The sequence below is a fragment of the Argiope bruennichi genome, chromosome 5 (genome assembly GCF_947563725.1).
Source record: "Argiope bruennichi chromosome 5, qqArgBrue1.1, whole genome shotgun sequence".
NCBI lineage: Eukaryota > Metazoa > Arthropoda > Arachnida > Araneae > Araneidae > Argiope > Argiope bruennichi.
In genome coordinates, this window is record NC_079155.1 from 66,163,080 (window position 1) to 66,184,164 (window position 21,085).

The window sequence follows — 21,085 nt, forward strand, 5'->3', positions numbered from 1 at the left end:
CTTATTTTTAAAAAATATTAATACATTTCGTGCTTATAAGACTTTGAAAATAAGTTCTGTATGCCACCGATGTATGATATTTAAAGGAAAAACAATCACATTACGTAATATTTTGCACAAAATTACTCTGTCAGTGAAATTATTTTTCTATCTTTTATTTTATTTCAATAAATCAATGCTAAAGGAAGAAATAAAGCTCTATATAAAGCGTTTGTTATTCAAACTCGTAGGATAGTGGAGCAATGGACAAAAAAAATTCTGTTGACCACATAGACACAAAACTTGGCGCAGAACGACACTTTTGCAGCTTAGTAACATTTGTTTATATTAAGGTCATATTTTGAAATGATACTCATTTTATTGGGGGGTGAGGAGAGTGATAACATAATTTTGAACTCCTGCCACAATGAACAAAATGTGTTGTGAACCCTCTCGAAAATTCTGCGCAACACTAGCTGGCGGACATTTAGCCCCGAATTACTTAATATGAACCATAACCAATTCCACGGAGGTTTTTTGATGGAATTGGGTTTCTAATATCTAAATCTCCATCTGACGAAACCTTTCCATAAAACCCCCGTGACACCAAACTCACAGTTTAAAATTAATAAAAAATAGATACAAAGCGGCAGACCATTCTTTGTCCTATACTACTTTCATACAGTAAAAACCGTCATGGAAGAATTGGTAGTAATGATCATGAAGCTGAGAGAATGATAAGGATTACAGAACTATAAATTCTATAATCTGTTCGGAATCTTTGATCTTGTTGTGAAAGCTTATAAGACAGTTAACTGCTACGCTACCCGAGCAATTGCTTTTGTATTGTGGTCATGTTACTGGGCTGCGAACCCAATCTGCTACAATCTGTATCTGTAAATGATGCAAACACTTCTCCAATTATTACCAACAAATACAGATGAATGTCTAATCTCTGCTACATGGACATTGGCACAAATGGAATACTCTCATTGGCTCTGAACGGATGAAGTACACTTTCCACTTCATGGTGCTGACAATAAACGAATATTTGTACCTAAGTGACATCAAACCCTCGTGAGATTATGTCTTTAGAGGTGGATAACAACGAGTTCGATGACTTGGTGAATGATCATAACCAGAACTACAAAGGAACTTATGGAGCTGCATTTTGTGTCACAACCGAAAGCTACGGAGGAGATTTATTCAGGAAAGGAGGAAATTAATAGAGTCAACAGAACTTGTAAAGATGAAGATAAAAGGATAGAAAGTGAATCATAGATTGAGAAGCATCACCCAAATAAAACAGTAACAATGCTCGTGATAAATGCATTTAATGATAATCTGGTGTCTTATTTACGCCAAATTTGAAGCTTATACATATACAGATATCTTTAGGCAACTTTTTTATTAAAAAAATATGCACTATAAAAAGAAATTGCATTATTATAAATTTGATTGGGTATTTTTTTTCAAAATTGAATTTTTTTAACGTTGCTTTAGAGAAAGTCATAACAGATTAAGGAATTAACATCGGAGGCAATATATTCTCAAAATCAACACAAATTTTGGCCTATGTGGACAATATTGACATCATTTCAAGAAATGTTTCCGCATTACAAGATGCTTTTCTTTCTTTAAAGCATGCTGCTAATAGCATGGGACTTATCATAAACAGCAAAAAAAAATATATATATGCTTGCACTCAGCAATAGAACCTCCCATAAATCCCATCTAGAAATTGGTTCTCACAAATTTCAGGTTTTTCAAAGTTATTCTTATCTTGGTTCTATAGTTACTGATGACAGTAGCATAGTCAATGATATTCAATGCCGTCTAATGAATGCAAATAAAGCCTTTTAAGGACTAAAACGATTTTTTTAATAATTATTACTACAAGAAATACAAACTTTTTACTATGTAAAACATTAATTAGACCAATTCTTACCTATGGCTCAGATACCTGAAGCCTCATCAAAGCTGGAGAAAATAAAATAGCCATTTCCGAAAGAAAAATACTGCTAGCCATTCTTGATGAGATAGAAAGCAACAATGTTTGGAAAAGGTCAGAAGATATAACTTTGAGCTATGTAAAATCATTAGAGAGCCATATATTATAAAGTTCATAAAAATAAATCGGATGAACTGGGCATCTCATATATTTAGAATGCATGATGATTCCATATTAAGAAAAATTCTTTTACATCAACCTCTAACAAGTAGGAAAAGGGGTAGATCCAAAATGAGATGGATGGAGTCATTGGAGACAGACTTCCTGCCTATCCAAGAAAGAAACTGGCGCACAACCTTCAAAAATAGAATGTGGATGAAACAGAATTCAGAGGAAGGCACCGGCCCATCCTGGGCTGTCTAGTCAAATATGATGATGATGATGATGCATCTGTCCCTTCTTACATGTATTCCTATGGAAATCACAAACTGACTACTCCGACCAGTCCGAAGGCACACGGAAAAACTTGAATGGCCCGACCGCCACAACAGCAAAATTGGCGGAAACTGTGGTTGAGTCCTAGGGCCATCACTGGCCACGGTACAACCATTCCTAAGAAAGTACGTCCTGCCATCAATGGGAGGAATCAGACCCCACCTCCTTTTGTGTACCACAAGGCTGGCAAGAACCAACCACCATACCGGAAGTTTCTCATCCCCAATTACGAGGTGCACCCCGTGGGTCGATATCTATGGGAAAGATAATTTCGCTTAACAAAGGCATCGCATTACGAGTAAGGTCCGGGAATGAATTATAATCGTTAAGCGAGGCTCCACTGTGTATCTAATCTGACTGGTTTTTAATGAATTATTATAAATTAATATTTTTCCTATTATACCTCCAAATTGAAATTTAATTAAAATATTTTAATCTCGTGCCATATAATCTATATTTCTTATGATGGAATTTACATTTCAGCTCACTTTTGAAAGGCGAATTTTATTGGCACAAATATGGTGATCATTCTTGTGATGATGTATTTGTCCATAACCCATGAATTAATTCCACTACCCATTCCATTTAGGATAAAAAGCGAAATTTAAATATCATATTCTATGAATCATTTCTATAGAGCTAATCTCAATAGCTTTCACTCCAATATTTAGAACTAAGTTCTTCATCTTATATTATTCTTTCAAAGTGAAATATGAGATAAAATACTTGAAACTGGATACATATAATATGCATTTCATATTTCAAAGCGATTTGAAACACATATTCCATAGCAGAAATATGCTGCTCGTGCTTGTCATGATACAGAGTTTTTATTAAATTGAATTCCTTCTATCCAAAATGATAAAAAGAAATTTTACTGGCCTTTAGAAATATGACCCATCTTTCCAGTCAATGACATTTTAGTTCTCTAATATTTTCAATATAACACCACTTTCTAACTTTATTCTAAAAATAACGAAAATACTTTTAAAAAAATATTCTTTTTTAAAAGAAAAGAGGCCAAGTGTGTTTAGTGTCTGTGAAATTTTTTGGAAAGTTTTAACTTTATTTTTACGAATCCTTTGCTGCCCTTTCCTTCAGAATAATAAAAGATTCTCGAAGAATCAGAAACCATACCTTCGATTTCGATGATTTCGATTCGATAGTCCCACGCATTTATACGGAAGAAGGATAAATCGATAAAACACAATACCAACGACAAAAGGAATAACAAAAGTTTTTTTCACGTATTAAATGACAATCACCTGCCAATCAAAATGTCAGGAAATAAAGAAGGCTAGGAAATGAAAGAGCGGAAGCCCACAAAAAGATCGGAAATTGAACTGTGACATTTTAAGGAAAAAAAATCGGATGAGTTTTTAACAATGTAAGTAATGGCGAGCACAACACTTTTGGCTTCGATAATCAACTGGAAAGAAACATTCAACCGGAATACGCTTTATTTTATTAATTTCTGCCGGAAATAAATTATTTAGGAAGTCTTTTTACGTTCTATAAAATAAGCTTTTACTGTGAAGATAATAAATTCTGGCACTGATGATATTAATGACTATATTAGTAGAAAACCAAAATTGCATGAAATGAGTTCCTAGTTTTATGATAAAATGATGATTATCATATATTCAACTGTCATAAAAACTTGCAAAATGGAATTTAACGCTCACTGCATAATAGTTACATCTATTCGCATATTCCTTTGCATCCTCTGGAAAAAGATGAGCGTTTTTGTTAGCAATTATAATTCTTATTTTTTTATGAAAATAACAAGTAATTACGATTTAAGTAATTTCAAGTATGGTTTTATAGTCGGTGTTTTATATATAGGTTATAACATTTGGCAATAAACTGCAAAATATTCACCTTATCATACCTGTATGTCATAAAAAAAGGGTAGCAAGAAAATGACCATAGTCAAATATCAAAAATCTTTCCAAATGACTGTTGTACAGAATTCTCCATGGAAATATTAGAATTTAATGGTGAATCCTCAAGAAGAAACAAAATTTCGTCTATGCAAAATACACTGTAGGTTATAGCTTTAAAAACTAATTACCAACTACGCTATATATATATCCTAGTTGGACTATATATCTATCATGTGACAACCACACTACTCACTGTATGGTTAAATACAAATCGCGTTGTGTCACTGATCATATTTTCAACCTTCAGTTGAGCCATGTTCTGCTCAAACTTCATAAAGCCGTAAATGCCTAAACAGTAACCTAAACTATACGAACTGCTTAACATATATAATTAGTTTAATCGTTAAGACTCCTGGATGTGACTAGCTAATGGTGCAAGTTTATTTTTGGATAAGATTGCCCCATCTATGTCTTGCATTCATTTTGCCAATTCCAACAAGTCAATGCATCTCGAAGAGTCGAGACACTAATGGCCACAAAAGTAATCGCCGTCTGGAATTTTGTCATTCCTTATACGAGAGCAATGGTATAGAATATATCGAACAAAGAAATCTGTGACATCAGGATATAATCGAATTTTGGATATCCTGTAGGAAGTTTTGTGTACATTGCTGACAGTGTATTTCTAGAAGTTCATAAAACTCATGTCACTTTAACTGCCACAGCTTTCAAAACCTTAAAGAATCAATTTAATATTCGATAGGTATATTTTATAAGTGTTGGAATGCATACTTTTGTATACTCTGAAAATATACATAAATATACAATACTTTCATTTAAAAAAATTCTTCTTCATTATTTTATGATTATACATTATATAAATTAGATAAATTATCGGCAGAAGTTTGCAAAATACTCCTGCATACTCTCTAATAAAGGTGTTAGCACCTTTCCCAATATTACATAAAATTATGGTCTATGAGTAAAACCGTGAATCTCTAGAATAGCACTGATGAACAATAATTACAAAATATAGATCTTTAGCATTGCAAATCAAAAGTTTTACTAAATTATAATGTGACTCTTGGTGATTGTTTGGCAATTAAAACCTGGTATGCGGTTTGTAGTACCAAAAATCGAATTTGGATTTCAGATGTATTTGTTTTAAGCTACTGAAACTAAAAGTAATTCTGGTGGGATTCTCGTCGAACACTTGTAATAATATAAGTGCCTGAAATTCAAATTTCCAACTTTTATTTTTGGTTTCCAATAAACTAGGTATTCTGTACTTAGTTTTGTTTTCTTTCAGAATCATACAAATTTGTTATATTTATTAATGAACAAAGATCCAGTATTTAATTCATGCATACATCATGATGTATGAAGCAATAAATAAATATTTTGTTAATGCATGCAAATTTGACATTCGAAATCCTATCCTTTGATGTTTGTAATGTATATTTTATTTTAATTTTCTCGTCATTATTCCTTCTTCGTTCCTTCGCTCGTTTGTATTTCTGAATAATTTTAAAATAAAACACTATAGAACTTTAAATTGTACTCAGGTTTTAAATAAACTATCTTAATACAATCTAATAATAGAAATGTCTTTTAGAATTCACACTTTATCATTTAAGAAGAAACGGCAAAAAAATTATTTGTAAATATTAAAAACGAAATAAAAATTTAGAGTAATCAACTGAAATATTTCAAATCCTTGAACTACTAGAATAAAAATTTATTTTTTATTTAAAATAATTTTGTTATATAGACTTTCCTTTCAGAAAAGAATAATATTATTTTCACATTAATGTTCCAATTAAGTTTCTATGAAATAAAATTCTTCAATACTTTGTGTTTTAATTAGTATAAAATGTAAAAGTTTTCATATTGAAATTACAAATAATGAAAAAGATAAGGCAAGTATTCAGGTATTTGAAATTACCATTATTAAAGTATATTAAATTGCTCTTTCAGATAAAATTTCCATTTTTTTTTTTTAATTTTCAAATTATATAGGAGTACAACAAAATGTTCAACGATATCTTAATTAAGCTTGAAATCAAAATTAAGCGAAATTAATCTGTGCGCTCACAACATGCAAATAAATACAACATAAAAATTAATAATTTCCTTCAACTTTAATAATGTATAAATACCAGTCTCATTACTTTGAATATTATATATCCCTTAACTTTTAGCAATTAGCTTCAAATTGAAATTTGCTTTTAATTTAACATGAAAAAATATTTAATTTAAACCAAACATTATTCAGGAATATTTTATGTATTTATTTCAATTTATTACATCTTCATATTTAGGTAATTACTAAACTAATAAGAAATCCTACTTTACTTGTTACATTATTAAAATAATATGATACTAATTTTCTTAGTCCATTAAACGTAATGAGGAATCTAGTTATTCTTAAATATTTAATGATAGACATGGCTTTTAAATGCCTTTCATAAAGATAATTATTGCTATTTTAAATATTCTAAAAATACTGTTTTGGAAGCAAGCCATTTTAAAACGTAAATTTATCAAGTTTCATCATTTCTAATATTAATATTATTTCTATTTATTAATAATCTAGAAATGTATTAGTAAAGGAAAATCTTTTTTTAATGCTGCAAATGAGATGTGTTTTATATGATTCAGAAACATAAATTCAATATTTATTTCAATTATACGAGAGCAACAAACATTTTAACACAGATAATATTAAAATTTTCCATCTTTAACACGTAACAATTTTGTCAAGGATGTTTATTTATTTATTTATTTTTCTGTTTGCAAAATTCGCGTTACAGTTTCTGGAGAAATTGATTTTATTTTACCTTTTACAGTTATTAATCATTACTCATTCTTATACAGGTTTATTTCCGAACATAATGGGGCCGCAGTGGCCTGGTGGTAAGGTCTCGGCTTTGGAACCGGAGGGTTTCAGGTTCATGACCCGATACCAGCGAAGAACCGTAGTGTAAGGGGGTCTGTTGCACGTTAAATCCGTCATGACCAAACGTCCTCCCCCCTGGTGAGGTGTGGTGTGGAGAGGGGCGTGCCAGCTCAGGTGTCGTCCTCGTCATCTGACCGCGGTTCAAAATGAAGAGGTCAGTCCCAAAATAGCCCTAATGTTGCTTCAAACGGGACGTTAATAAAACCAAACCTTCCGAACGTTATGCAAATTAAAATAAATAAGGGAGGTATAATAATAATATAATAATAGGGTTTATTATTATATTATAATAATAGTGTAATATTATAATAATGATAATAGAGTTTAAAATAATGCTAATATTTGTGAAAAAATATGTAAATTTTATATTGTAATTTGGTTATGACAACTAGGATAAGATGCGACAGTTTAACTCCTAAAAAACAGGAAAAAAAATCATTTTTTATTGCTTTTATAAATGCTTCTATTTATGTTAGTGATCTTGAAAAATGCTGAATTATGAAACATAATAGATTTTAAAAATCAGTGAGATGGTACCTCTTTCTCTCCAAATTCTCCGCCACACCAGACAAATAATTTAAAAATCACGTATTCATTGCGCAATATATGTCCGAAAATGCCCAATTTTTGATAAAATATCTTCAAAATGAAATAACTACATTCTGAAGTTACATATCTTAAAGAAAAGATATAACTAATCCAATAAAATACATTATACTTATGTTGTTGTCTGTTGGTTCATACCATCAGAATTCATAATGTAACAAATTTAAATAAAATCAATATACATAATTTACATCGTTTTAGATGTCTTTTTAATCTGAATTGCTGCATAATATTCACAAGATTTAAAATGGTTTCATACTTTATTATGAAGAAATTTTACCCCGAACATAAAATGCTGGTTCAAATTACAGAATTTATAATATTCGAATTATTTCTTCAATTACAATGAAACCATTTAAATCACCTTTGGAGTCTATGATTAGGTATACATTCATATAATTCCTATTGCTTAGGTCAGATCTTAAACAATGACTTTCGCATGTCGTATACCCGGCATTTACTGTCAGCATTCTGCCTTAGCTAAACTACTGTTAGAATTAGTCGTATTGCTTCCCTGTATAGTAAGTATCCTTTTAAATTTACAAATATATTAATAACTGCTGAATGAATGACGAGTCAGTAATCCGCAACGTTAATTACAAATTTAAGATCAAAATTTATCAAAGGACAGTTCTTCTTCTGTGGCAAGAAACGAACTTACGATTCTATATTTGCCGCAAATAAAAGAGAAGTAAAAAATAAAACTTTGATCTTTCCCTCAATATATTGTTTTTCCTTAATAGCAAATATTCGATCGGTTCCTCTCTTTTTGAAAAACAATCAATAGCTTTTTTTTTAATGCCTCATTCATTTATTAACAGATATAAGTCGAAAAACGGTTTTTGATATATATAATGTGAAGATTCCTCAAACTATGTTGATCGAATTTTCTTTTCTTTTATTTTTACGAAAACAGAATTTTCTCTTCATATACTATATATACACAAAAGTGAAAATTGTGTCTTGATTTATTTTAACGCGTTTTTAAGCAATTATTTATTTTATTCCCGAAAGAATTGGTTCAATACATACTGCTCTTTCTGTCTATAAAATTATTGGCATTTTTCTGTTTCAGTACTTTAAAACAACACAACTAACTTTACAATATCAATTCTCTGAAACTTTTATTCTCTGCGGGATCCAGAGAAATTGAAGTTATATTGGATAAGAAAAATATTGCGCAGAGAGAGTTTCCAAAGCTCAAATTACTTCATCTACGGTCGATTTCGTTCTCAGCATGTTATTTCTGAAAAACTTTTCCTCCAGGATTCATATATACCACTCAATAAATTCTACTCTATTTTCTTATGGCACACTGTATGAAACAAACTATAAGCAACAACATATCGCCACCTTTTTCGCAATTATTTGGCCTCGCCTACATCTGACAGGTTCATTAGGGAACATATCCCCGCTGGAGGCAAAATGTTATTGTTCCCTTAAATATTTTTTGTTGCAGAGTTGTAAGAAAATGTGACAATAGCTTTTAGAAAGTAGATTTGAAATGTAAAGTCTGCCACTGTAAAGATGTGATTTCAGTATTGCTACGTGCACTCAGCCATATTCTAAACTATGCATGAAAAATATTTTGATTGAAATCTCAGAAGAATCACAAGACTTATCTCTTCACAATATAACCTGTGATCAAAAATGGAAGCATTATTATATTGTGAAATCAAACTTTTTACATTGACATAAAAAAAGATTAAAAAAACATTTATCCAATGTTCTATACTATCCTAGTAGCACAATTATTGTAAGCTATTGTATGATAATAAACAATATTCATAATATTGTTGACTATTGAATAAAATAATATTATTTCACACAATATTCATAATAGTTTTGATTATTGAATGAAAATATTATTTCACACAATATAATATTTTTTTATTATTGAATTAAATAATATTATTTCATACACTATTTGTAACATAGTTGATTATTGAATGAAATAATATTATTTCCCACAATATTCGTAATATTGTTGACTATTGAATAAAATAATATTATTTCACATAATGCTGCACATATTAATTATGCAATAGGGTGTATTACATGGATAACGCTAATTTTTGAACAAAAATATATATTTTTTAAATTTATTTTTCTAAATTTAATCTCTAATTAATCAACAAAATTCTTAACAATGTTGACTATTGAATGAAATAATATTATTTGCAACAATATACGTAATATATTTTTTTATTATTGAATTAAATAATATTATTTCGTACAATATTTGTAACATAGTTGATTATTGAATGAAATAATATTATTTCACACAATATTTGTAATATTATTGGCTATTTTACAAAATAATATTATTTCACATAATATTGTACATATTGTGCAGCAAGCTGTATTACACGAATAATCACATTTTTGAGCAAAGAATGTTTTTTAAATTTATTTTTCTAAATCTACACTCCGAATTGCCTGAAGGTTTGAAAAAAATTCAGGATAACATTTTATAAATAACAGTTTTTTTTTTTACAAATATGTTATGTTTAAAATAAACAGCGAATAATTCGGAGATAACATACTATTTTTAAATTGTTGTCGCATCGTATTCAGAAAGTTACATCCTGATCAGATTACGGATTGATCAAAGGAAATAAGTAGGATATTTTTGTTTAGTATTTTATATAAACAGACCCAAAATCACATAAAAAAGCTAGAAATTCTTAAAACCTTGTTTTCCCTTCTAAAAATTGCAACTTTTATTATCGTTTTCAAATCAAATGGTACAATGTTGGAAAATTTCTTGCACCTCTGAAAACGTTTCCTGAAAATGACTTTAAAACAAGTTCTGAAAATGTGATAGAATTTACATAAAAATGCATTGCATTTCAAGAGCATTATTTTGAAAGGAATGTAATGAATGTTGATTAGCAATCTAAAATTCGATGCTGGAAGGATGAGGAAATATATCATTTTATAAAATTAGATTGTTAAATTAAATTTTAAAAAGATAGACATTTTACCTTTCATGTCTATTTTTATAAATGATAGGAAAGCGGTCTATTTGCAATTCAAGAAAAATTGGCAATTTTAGCACTAAGCTGTCCAATGGATTTTAACGGTAATTCTCCAAGAATAATAAGGTGTACTATGTAACTACCACCAGCTTATGAGCATATTCTTTCCTTGGGAGTTATATTTCGCCACATATATTTGGTTAACTTGAACAGAGCATCATTGCTTTGCAATCCGGGAGGAAAAAACAGATTACTTATTCTTTGACTAACCCTTAGACTTCAAATGTCCTCCAAAATTAGAAAAATTATATGTTTCTTAAACAAAAGCTATTAAAACATAGACGGGATGTTTTTTCTGTTCTGCCTATTTTTATAAATGATTATAAAATAACCCATCCATAATTCAAGGAAAATTTGAACCTGTGGCACGAAGCTATCCAATAAACCTATTCGCAAGCGATTAGTAATACTTGTACTAAATAATAATCTCCTGACCATGCAAAAACTCCTTCCATGGAAAAGTGGCTCGTCATCAATTTATGCCCACCTCGACCACATTACTATTGCTATAGCCTCTAAGGAAAAAATAGAACCGTTTACTTATTCTTCAACTTCTCATCCTCGTACTCGATGTTCTGCCAGAATGTCTGGTGCAAAAATGCATGAAACGCATTTTCTAAGATTTTCAAAGTGTTTTCAAATATTTTTAAATCAACCAATGAGGAATCCGCATTAATTAAATAGCAATTTTATGACTGAATGTTATTTATTTATGAAAAAATCTACAACTCTAAATTCCACGTTTATGACAGAAATTGCGTTAAGTATACAGTTAGATGAAATTTCAAAACATTTCTTTTAGATGGGGAATTTAACAGAAATGAATGGAATATGATTTCATTCTTTTTTTCAAATTATTCAAAGAGAAGAGCTTTGGTCTCTTTCGATAAAATGGTATTCCTCATTTTTGTAAGCCACTTTGCATAATAAAAGAAGGAATGGAATTATATTTACATGTTGACTAATACTTCTCAAAAATCACTTTTGAGTGGGAAGAATTCTATTGATTTCATTCTCAGCACATAAAACGAGCGATATTCTCCTTAAAGGATTAGAAATATTTCTCAGAAATTATGTTTGAACGAGGAGAACTATGATGATATATTGGTCAATATAGGATAAAATAAAGAGTGAATACATGATTAATATTTCTAAAAATATATTTTTGATAAAGAAAGTGTTTAAGGAAACTCTTGTATAATATTTGTTCAAATTCTTAGATATCGGGTAAAACACTTCTAGTGCAGAATTTGATCATGTATGGAAACTATAACTAAATTTAACTTGGACCAGATTAATTTAGTTTAAAAAGACAAACGTCCCATTTTGAATTACACGAAGATTACTTACGAAATGAAAACCCCAATATTGAACCGTGGCCAGATGATGATGAATCAATATTACAAAGACTCCTTATCATTTTATTAATTACTTTTCACCTCATCTTGTATAAGTACTGAGTCAACACTGGTGTCCGAAATTCTCCACAAACGGGAAAAATATGACCATCTATATAAATTGAAGCATTCCAGGTTGATATGTATGACAAAAAGTTCTTGAAAATAAAATAACTACTTTCCTATCTGGCCCCCTTGGTTGGCGGGAAAGGTATGAGAAATATCTCTGTAACAGTTATCTCAATTATCTACTCGTTTATAATCAATAGAAAATCCAAAGCTCTAACCCTTATCTACAATAAGCGGTCCGATTTCGCCAATATTTATTTCGATTGGAAGCCCATGACTTCTAAATAGATCATTAGGAATGGTCTGTCTCACACTATCACTCCATTTTCAAGATACCTCACTGTACATTCTGTATGGGAAAAACTGTTTTTCCCATTCCCAAACGCAGGTTCGATTTCGATTTTCCATATCATTTCATATTTTATGACATCTTTATATGACATCAGTGGTTGCTCATGTCCTCCCTCCACCTTTCATTCTCTACAGATAGAATCAAATGATATATTAACATAGCTCCAAGCCTTAACAACTGGGGAGATTTCATCAAATTGTATTTGAGTGAATAGCTAACTGATCCGAATGCTATATTTACTGTACAAATATAATTTTAAATAGTATTTTCATTTAGTATGATAAGTTTTAATTTCATCAATGCTGGTTGACATTATTAAATTAATTTTATTAACATATTGCATGCCATGGTTAAGTAAGTAATATTTCCCAAACGCCATAACATGCCTTTTTTTTTGTTTATTTTTTACAATTCGTATTCATTTGACTTTAACATATTATAGGATGTATGATTTGATAAAATTGTTATATTTTATCCGTTTTTACTTTATTTTGATGTCACTCGCATATAAACATAGTGGTAGACACGTATTGACACGTATGCGAAAATCACGCTTGAAATGTGTAAACCCACACACCACATTACCAAAACCATATAAAACACATAGCAGTGTCGCTCAATATAATACGGCACAAGTTGTGAAAATAAAATTGTACGTCGCACGCATGTATGCAACGCTGGCACTTTTGAGAAACGTTGCTAGTGTGCACAATATGTGCACAATATATGCACAAATATATATTTATTGCGTCGTGTACATAACTATTGCATTGTACGGAATCAGTTGAACTCTTGATACGAGCAGCTGTCGTCGAAGTTGGGAAGTAAATTTTTGCTTCTTTTTTGTAATAAAAAATTTATTTTTCACATTTTTAAAAAGAGATCGATATGAAAATTTCAAATACTACAAATCATCAAGGGTAAATTTAGAAATTAATCAATCTTCATTTTAAAAGAAATGCATTTTAATAGCGGAATTGTAGAATCATTAGCCAATAAAAATCAAACAGAAATATTTAAGCGCGTAATGTCCAATTGTAATGTAGTTTGTGAAACTTTTATTACTTCTACTAGTACATATAAAATATATATAACAAGTATAAAGAAAAGTGCATTTTGTTCTGTATTCAAATGCAGTGATGAATTAAATATTTTTTGATAGTTAAATATTTCTTCTTGCAATCAAAATACAATAAATAAAAAAAATTACGCTTCATATTCTCTTATAAATAGAAAGATATTTCAAAGTAATGAAGGGAGATATTCGAAAGAGATATATATTTAACAGATGTTGCAAGTATGGTACATGCATAAAGATACGAACATTAACTTTTGTTACTTATTCATAATTTACATGCTTTGTTACAAGATGTATGTATTTAATCTTCCAAATTCTTCTATAAAACGCGAATGCTAATAGTAATATTACGAGAGGAACTTTACAAATTATATTTAAAAAAAAATTTTGATGCTGCATAATGTAGCGTTCCATTATTTCATACATGAAGTAAATAATTCATATTGCAGCATATCTACGAGAGAATCTTTTCAATTTTAATCTCGCAGAATATAAGTATTCATTAAAAGAATTCTTTACAGCCATATCGACATATTATTCCATATTCTGGTTTGAATCATTTCTCATATTTATAAAACTCAAACACTGAAGATATAATAAATCCTCTGGGAGTACTGTTATTATCTTTATTCGTTGTTTTAATCTCAATGGTCGAGAAAGGTTTTATAATTTTGAAATGCAGGCAGATGAGAAGAACAACTTTTAAATTGGGAAATATTCTAAGAGTTTCCACATTTAAAAAATTTCATGTTTAAAATAAAAGAAACATTTAAGAGATGAAATTAGTTTTAATAAAGCTTTGTTGTTGATAAAACATTTTATTCAATATGTTCGAAGAAGTGTCTAATTTTATTTAATGTATAAAAATTATAACCACATTATTTTCAGTATCTAGGCACTGAGTATAGTTAATGATTGAAACATTGTCCACAGAAAGAAATTTTCTCATCACAATTTTAACATTGTTAAAAGCGGGAGATCCAATGACGTCATAACACAAAAAAATTAAGTTTGAATTGCTTATAACAATATAAAATGCGTTTACAAACCGTGTGTAATATTAACTTTGAAAATTCTACTAAAATTAAAAAAAAAAATGTTTTTAATTTGCAATTACAGACATTCGTGAATCCAAAATATTCATTATTTCAAAAATATGCTCTCTTTCACTCTGTTTATCTCTCTACTGTTTATCTGATTTAAAAAAGCTTATAACTACATAAATGAAATTTAGCAAGTAACTTTTAACCTACATCTGTAGATAGCAATCTAAGTTTGAAATAATTTATTCACAGATTGTCTGTCTGTTCATAAGTCAACACCTTAACTATAAAACGTAAAGAGTGTAATAATAAAAATGTAATAATATAATTTGGTATTCAAATTTAGTATTTGAAGACTACACCCATATCAAATTTCCAACCAAATTTATCTCGATATTGAATATCGACTGCAATTTCATTTGCATATAACTGTATTAACTTAAAAAAGCAATAATTTAGGTAAATGAAATTTGATGCATAGTTTTAGTATTTTAAGAGTGGATTGTTTTCAACTTTAAACCAACTCTAAGTTTTACCTTCTCTATTTTTGCTTGTTTACAAATTCGATTACTTAACAGGCTTACTAAAATAACAAACTTGATATGCGATTTTGTTTTTAAAATTGAAACCTTGTTCAAACGTTTAAAAAAAGTTGTCTAAAATGCAGTTTTGGTTTGTTTGTTTTTTTACTGTATTATGAAGAACAAAATTAAAACGCTCATGCGAGACTCTGAAAATAAAAATCTGAGTACTCAGGTTCACGGCCTTGCCCAAGGGCGACAATTTTAGCTAGGGATAACACCTTGTAGAGAGATAAGAGAATATGCATAAAACTTTCGGAGAGTTCTTTAAATTTTCTGTGCCAAAAAAAAAATTACAATAATATTTACAGAAAATATCGCAGGATACAAAATCTGTTCAATATTGATCGCAAAGTGAGTAAAAAATTGGCTACTATTATGATAATTTGTTTGTGAAATATCAGTAATCGGAAAGAAACACATCCAAACAATAAATTATTAAGCTTTTTTTTAATAAAAAAAGGTAACAATTTGGATCGATTAAAAATACAAATACTGAGATCACAGCCAGAGCTAAATTTAAATGTAAATTTTCACAAACTGCAAAAACAACTAATACATTGAAATGAAACAATGAAACATTCAAGCGTAATCCCATCAACGGAACGCAAAAAAGATCGTGGCAAAAAAAAAAAAAAACATTATATTTAAATCTCAATTTACTTCAGCTCGGAAGTATTTTTTTTTTCAGTTTCTTTTATTTTCTGTCTAATTTCTTGGAGAAAAATTTTTGGAAGTAAGATAATAGAAATTTTAGAGAATGCTTCTGTTTTTGTGGAAAACACAGAGTGCTAAAAAATTTAAAAAATAAGTCTAATTCCATAAATAACAAGAAGGTTAATTTTTTTTTTACATTAAAAAGATTTATTTTGAATATAAGATTGAGCAGCCTCTTTGTGTATGACGCTTCACCTTCTTAAATATAAACGGTAAAAAAACATAAAGAGGAAAGGAAATTAATAAATACAACTAAGAAGCTCATTTTAATTCAATAATTTTTTTAAGTACAGACTTACCCATATAAGCATTATAATATTCTATGCACTAGATATATTTCACAATTTAGTTTTCATAAAAAGTTTTCCCCTCGGTATGATGGAATGCTTTAACTAAACAATAAAATAAAATCTGTAGCTCATAGTACAGTGAAAATATAATATACACCATATTATACTACAAGAATGAAATCTAACTTTAGACAGAGCCAAATGTAAAAGATTTTATTTCGTATTTCTGAAGTTAAATCTTAAAGGTAGTTAGTCACTTCTAAGCTAAGAACTCGCAGTTTGTGAATTCAGCAGAAAAACACATAATTAAATATTTTTGGGAAGATTAAAAAAAATATTAAAAATCAGGAAAAAAATATTTAATAATTTTTTACTTTCTGATAAAAATACTTAAGTTTCCCAAACAAAACCATTCTAAACAGAACTAAAATTCTAAAACACATTTGCTTTTTTATAAATAATCGTTTGCCTTCTTATAAGAATAAATAATGTATGTATTGCTAAATCTCATATCTAAATAACGAATGTTTTTTGGGGTTTTTTTTGTTTTTTTGGATGATGCATATTATATATATATATATATATATATATATGATACCACAATTTAGTTGTTATTGCGAAGACACTTTTTTGGAATACGTTACTTAAAATGCTACAATGTTTTATTGTTTTTAATTAAATAGTACTTTGATTGATTTTTAGTCTTTAAAGAATTACTAATATTCTTTGTTTCTTTTCAAACCGAATATTGGCCAAATTTCAATGAAAAACCATTTATTTTTATGACAATATTGTAGTTTATATATAATTGTTAAAAATTGAAATAAAATCTATTCAATTATTTAATTCATTTTCAGTTACAGATCAGATTACGTGAAAAGAAATATATTTACTATAGTGATGTGAATGCACATAATTGTGTCTCAGTTACAGCATATGAATAATTCCGTTCTATTTCCAAACTCCGAACAATTTTTAATTTCAACAACAAAAGACACAGTTATGCCTTGGATCACTAACTCTTATTTCGATATAGTTTGCTATCTAATAGTAAATAATAGTAACAGCAAAAGTCATTTGTTCGTAGTGAAAACCTGTTTTGCTCTATTTATGAATGCAGCAATGAAATTATGTTCCTGCATAAAAAGTAATTTTTTGTAGAATTAAATTTGTTTATTTAAGAATTTTAAGAATTAAGAACAAATATCAGAGTATTTATTTTCTGTATATTCCAATTTGTGTAGCGAAAACAAGTTGCACAGGGAAACAATATCACAAATTAGTAATAATATGAATATTTTAATTGAACCTACAATGCCCTTGATGTAGTAAGTCTCAACATGAAATAAAGCAATGAAGACAAAGAAAAAATAATAAAGATTTTACGCGAGCATTTTCCTTCATGATAATAATAACGTTTGGTGAAAGACACACGATAAAATACGAAATAAATATCTTTAAAAAAAGGTGTGATACCGTTTGGTGAGCTACAAAATAAAAGTCGGAATAATTATCTTTAAAAAGGATGCTCTAAAAAGTGACAGAGAGGTAGAGATGAGAATATGCTATTCAATTTAAATTATTAAAAAAATGTAATTTTCATGATTCATTTCCCAAACTGCACTATGAATCAGTAATGAAGTAAAACTCTGCCAAGAAACTACAGAATGAAAACTAAAGTTTGAAATCATTAGGGAAATAATTAAAAAGAAATGAAAAAAAGAAATTTTGATCATATCAGTTTCCATTTAAAGAGAAATATTCGAATAGTAATTTTAAAATATCTGGAAAAGATAAAATAATGCGAAACCCTACTTTGTAAATGCGGGAATTTTACTATAAATTCCAAAAGTTTTTAGAGATGAATGTCTGTTTTTTAAACATTTTTTGATACTCACTAAATTAAGATGAATAGGCAAAAGAAGAAATTCAAAACCAACAATTGATTTCTATTGTTTTTTATATAATTAATAAAAGATTCATAACAGGCAAATATGACGGAAAAATCATCCAAAACATTTAATAAAGATTTATTTTATTTTATTTTAAATTTTCTGATGAAGATGCTTTGAATCACATCTATAATTACCTACAATCTAAATTTCATGACTGTGCGCTGATAAATTTTGCTGCGTACTTCGCTGCATGTACACAAGCACAAACATTTCCTTTAGACTTTCTCGTATGCGAAGTAAGTGAAGAAAAAGCATTGTAATTATCAAAAAATTCAAACTTTAAATTTTGACGAATCTCCACGTTTCCGACTTTCCAGAATTAAAAAAAACATATTTCTGGAATTATGTCTGAATTTTAAAAATATACCTCAAAATTTCTTGGAGATAGATAGATAAATGTATTCAAAATTTGTATATTTTTATCAAATTGCAAGCGAAAATCATTTACAGAAAGCCCGTGTATTTGGTTATCCAAATACAAATGAACATGTTAATTATAAAATGGAAACAGCTATATCAATAAAATTTGGTACATATATTTAGTATTTTAAATATAGAGCCTTATCAAAGTTTGAACAAAATACGACTAAGTATTGACCATCTGACGGTCTATAATTTCACAAAAATTAACTTAGAAATGCAAAAAGTTAATTAAATTAGAATTGATACTAGGCTTTAAACCTTCAGCACATTCACACATTATTTGAACAGTAGAACACGCGTATGGTCATTTTGACCCCAAATTTCTAGGCATTCACTACTTATCTTATTGGCTATTTGCATAAAAAAATAAAATATGATAAGAATGTATGAATATTTTTTCATTTAAATATATTCTTATTTAAGATAAAAATGCGATTTCTAATTAGAAAAACGAAAATTGAACTTAGCCTTCTTTTTCCATAATCTTACAATATTCTTTTCCTTTACCACCATTCCATTCGTTTAAAATTCCTTATTTTTAATGTAATTGTTTTTTTTCTGTATAAAACTATTGCAAGAATATGAAAATCTGTATTTTACATATAATGGATGTTTGAATTTTTTTGGAAAAAGAAGCTTAAATACACGACTTAAAAAAAAAATCATAACTTTTGTCTTTCAATTTTATATACATACACAAAAAATAATTTTATCATTTTTCATTCAGAATAAAAGGAATTTTTAGCACACATTTCAAAATAACTTATTCATTTTTTAAGAAAATGCATTTTATATAAGGATTTGCTACATTTTTTCATGCATAGGAAAAGATTCGATCATTTTTTTTTTGAGTATTTAGAATCTACACTTTATTCCGATTCTGTAGTAAGGTCACATTCCAAAATTTCATCAGTATATAAGGAATCACAGCTGTCATCATTCTGTCATAAATTATCAGTAGGAACACTTGCGAGGATATCTCTGAAGCTCTGCTACTCACTTTCTTCTACTGTCATAGTCATGACATTAAAAAAGATCTAAAAAACTAGCACATGCAGGGCTCAGTTTGACACTTAACCTCTTACAAAAAATGAGATACATTGTTTTGTTGATTGCTGTTCTGATCTTCTAAATTCCCCATGAAGATATAGGAAGTAACAGGTTCTGGAATTTCTAAACAGAAGAGAAAGGATGGGTCAGAAAGACTTCAAGCGTATGCTGATGGGTTAACATCTAAAGTATAGATTTGTAGAACGCAATAACAGAAAAACGCAATGACTTAAATAAAATTTTAGCGTATAATTGTGTTGTTAAAATTATGGTTCGGTTCCAAATTTTGATTTCAGTTGATATAAAAGCAGACATCCAAAATACACATAGGGTTTTCTCTAAAATACCACGAAGCGAAGCACTCTCTTGCTGGCATGTAAATATAAATCTCAGCATTCGCACCGTTCACTGTCTTCCTAAGAATCACAACTTTATCGGGAGAGAGGAGATAACACCTGTGTTAGAGAAGAAGTGAGAGTAAGTGGTTTATGTGTAGATTTCCACTTGAAATACGGTTTGGTATATTAAATTTCGAATTACAATTTATCAAAAACTGAAATGCGACTTGTCGAAATCAAGAATTTCAACAAAAGCTGCCATCATCAACTACTTATCAAGTTTTATCCCAAGAAGATTTATATAATCATTTGAAATTTCAGAAATTCCATCCTGAAGAAATCGAGTATCCTCTTCTACGTGAAAAATATTTAAACGCTTCAGCATATTCAAGACACGAACGAATAAATATCATTCTAATTTACGTCACGAATATAAACTAGAGGACGGAGTTATGTTACCCATTTCTATGTTTACTTTGTGATCAGTTGCCAGTGATGTTTTGCTACGGTCCTTGATCTAATCTGCAGTGAAAAATCATAACGCGGGAGTCCAATTTTAATTTATGATGAGATGGTGTTTTTGATGTTTAGTAAGTTAAATTCCTTTATTATTTATCTTTTATTTATTGAGATTACTCGTGATAGAATTATTACTATTCTAATAAATTAATTTCCTCTAAGTTTTTATTATTATTATTATTGTCAGAATTCGGTTAAGAATTATTTTTTTATTCTAAAATCATTCGTTGAATTGATACTAGAAACGGTTTTTCTTAATAACTTAGATGTTTATTTTTCATGTAAAGAAGATGATTTCACATTTTTCTCAAGATTTTATTTTCTAAGAATTCTTTCATCATGGTAATAAAGAACAA

General features: G+C 28.8%; 1 protein-coding gene across 1 annotated transcript in view; it reads right to left on the reverse strand.

Annotated features, from left to right (window-relative positions):
• Positions 1–19,895: 19,895 nt before the first annotated feature.
• LOC129968292 (uncharacterized) overlaps positions 19,896–21,085 on the reverse strand; it is a 77,564-nt gene continuing 76,374 nt past the window's right edge. Inside the window, exon 3 of the mRNA XM_056082148.1 lies at positions 19,896–19,995. Coding sequence (XP_055938123.1) covers positions 19,896–19,995 — 100 coding nt within the window. The remainder of the gene's footprint in view (positions 19,996–21,085) is intronic.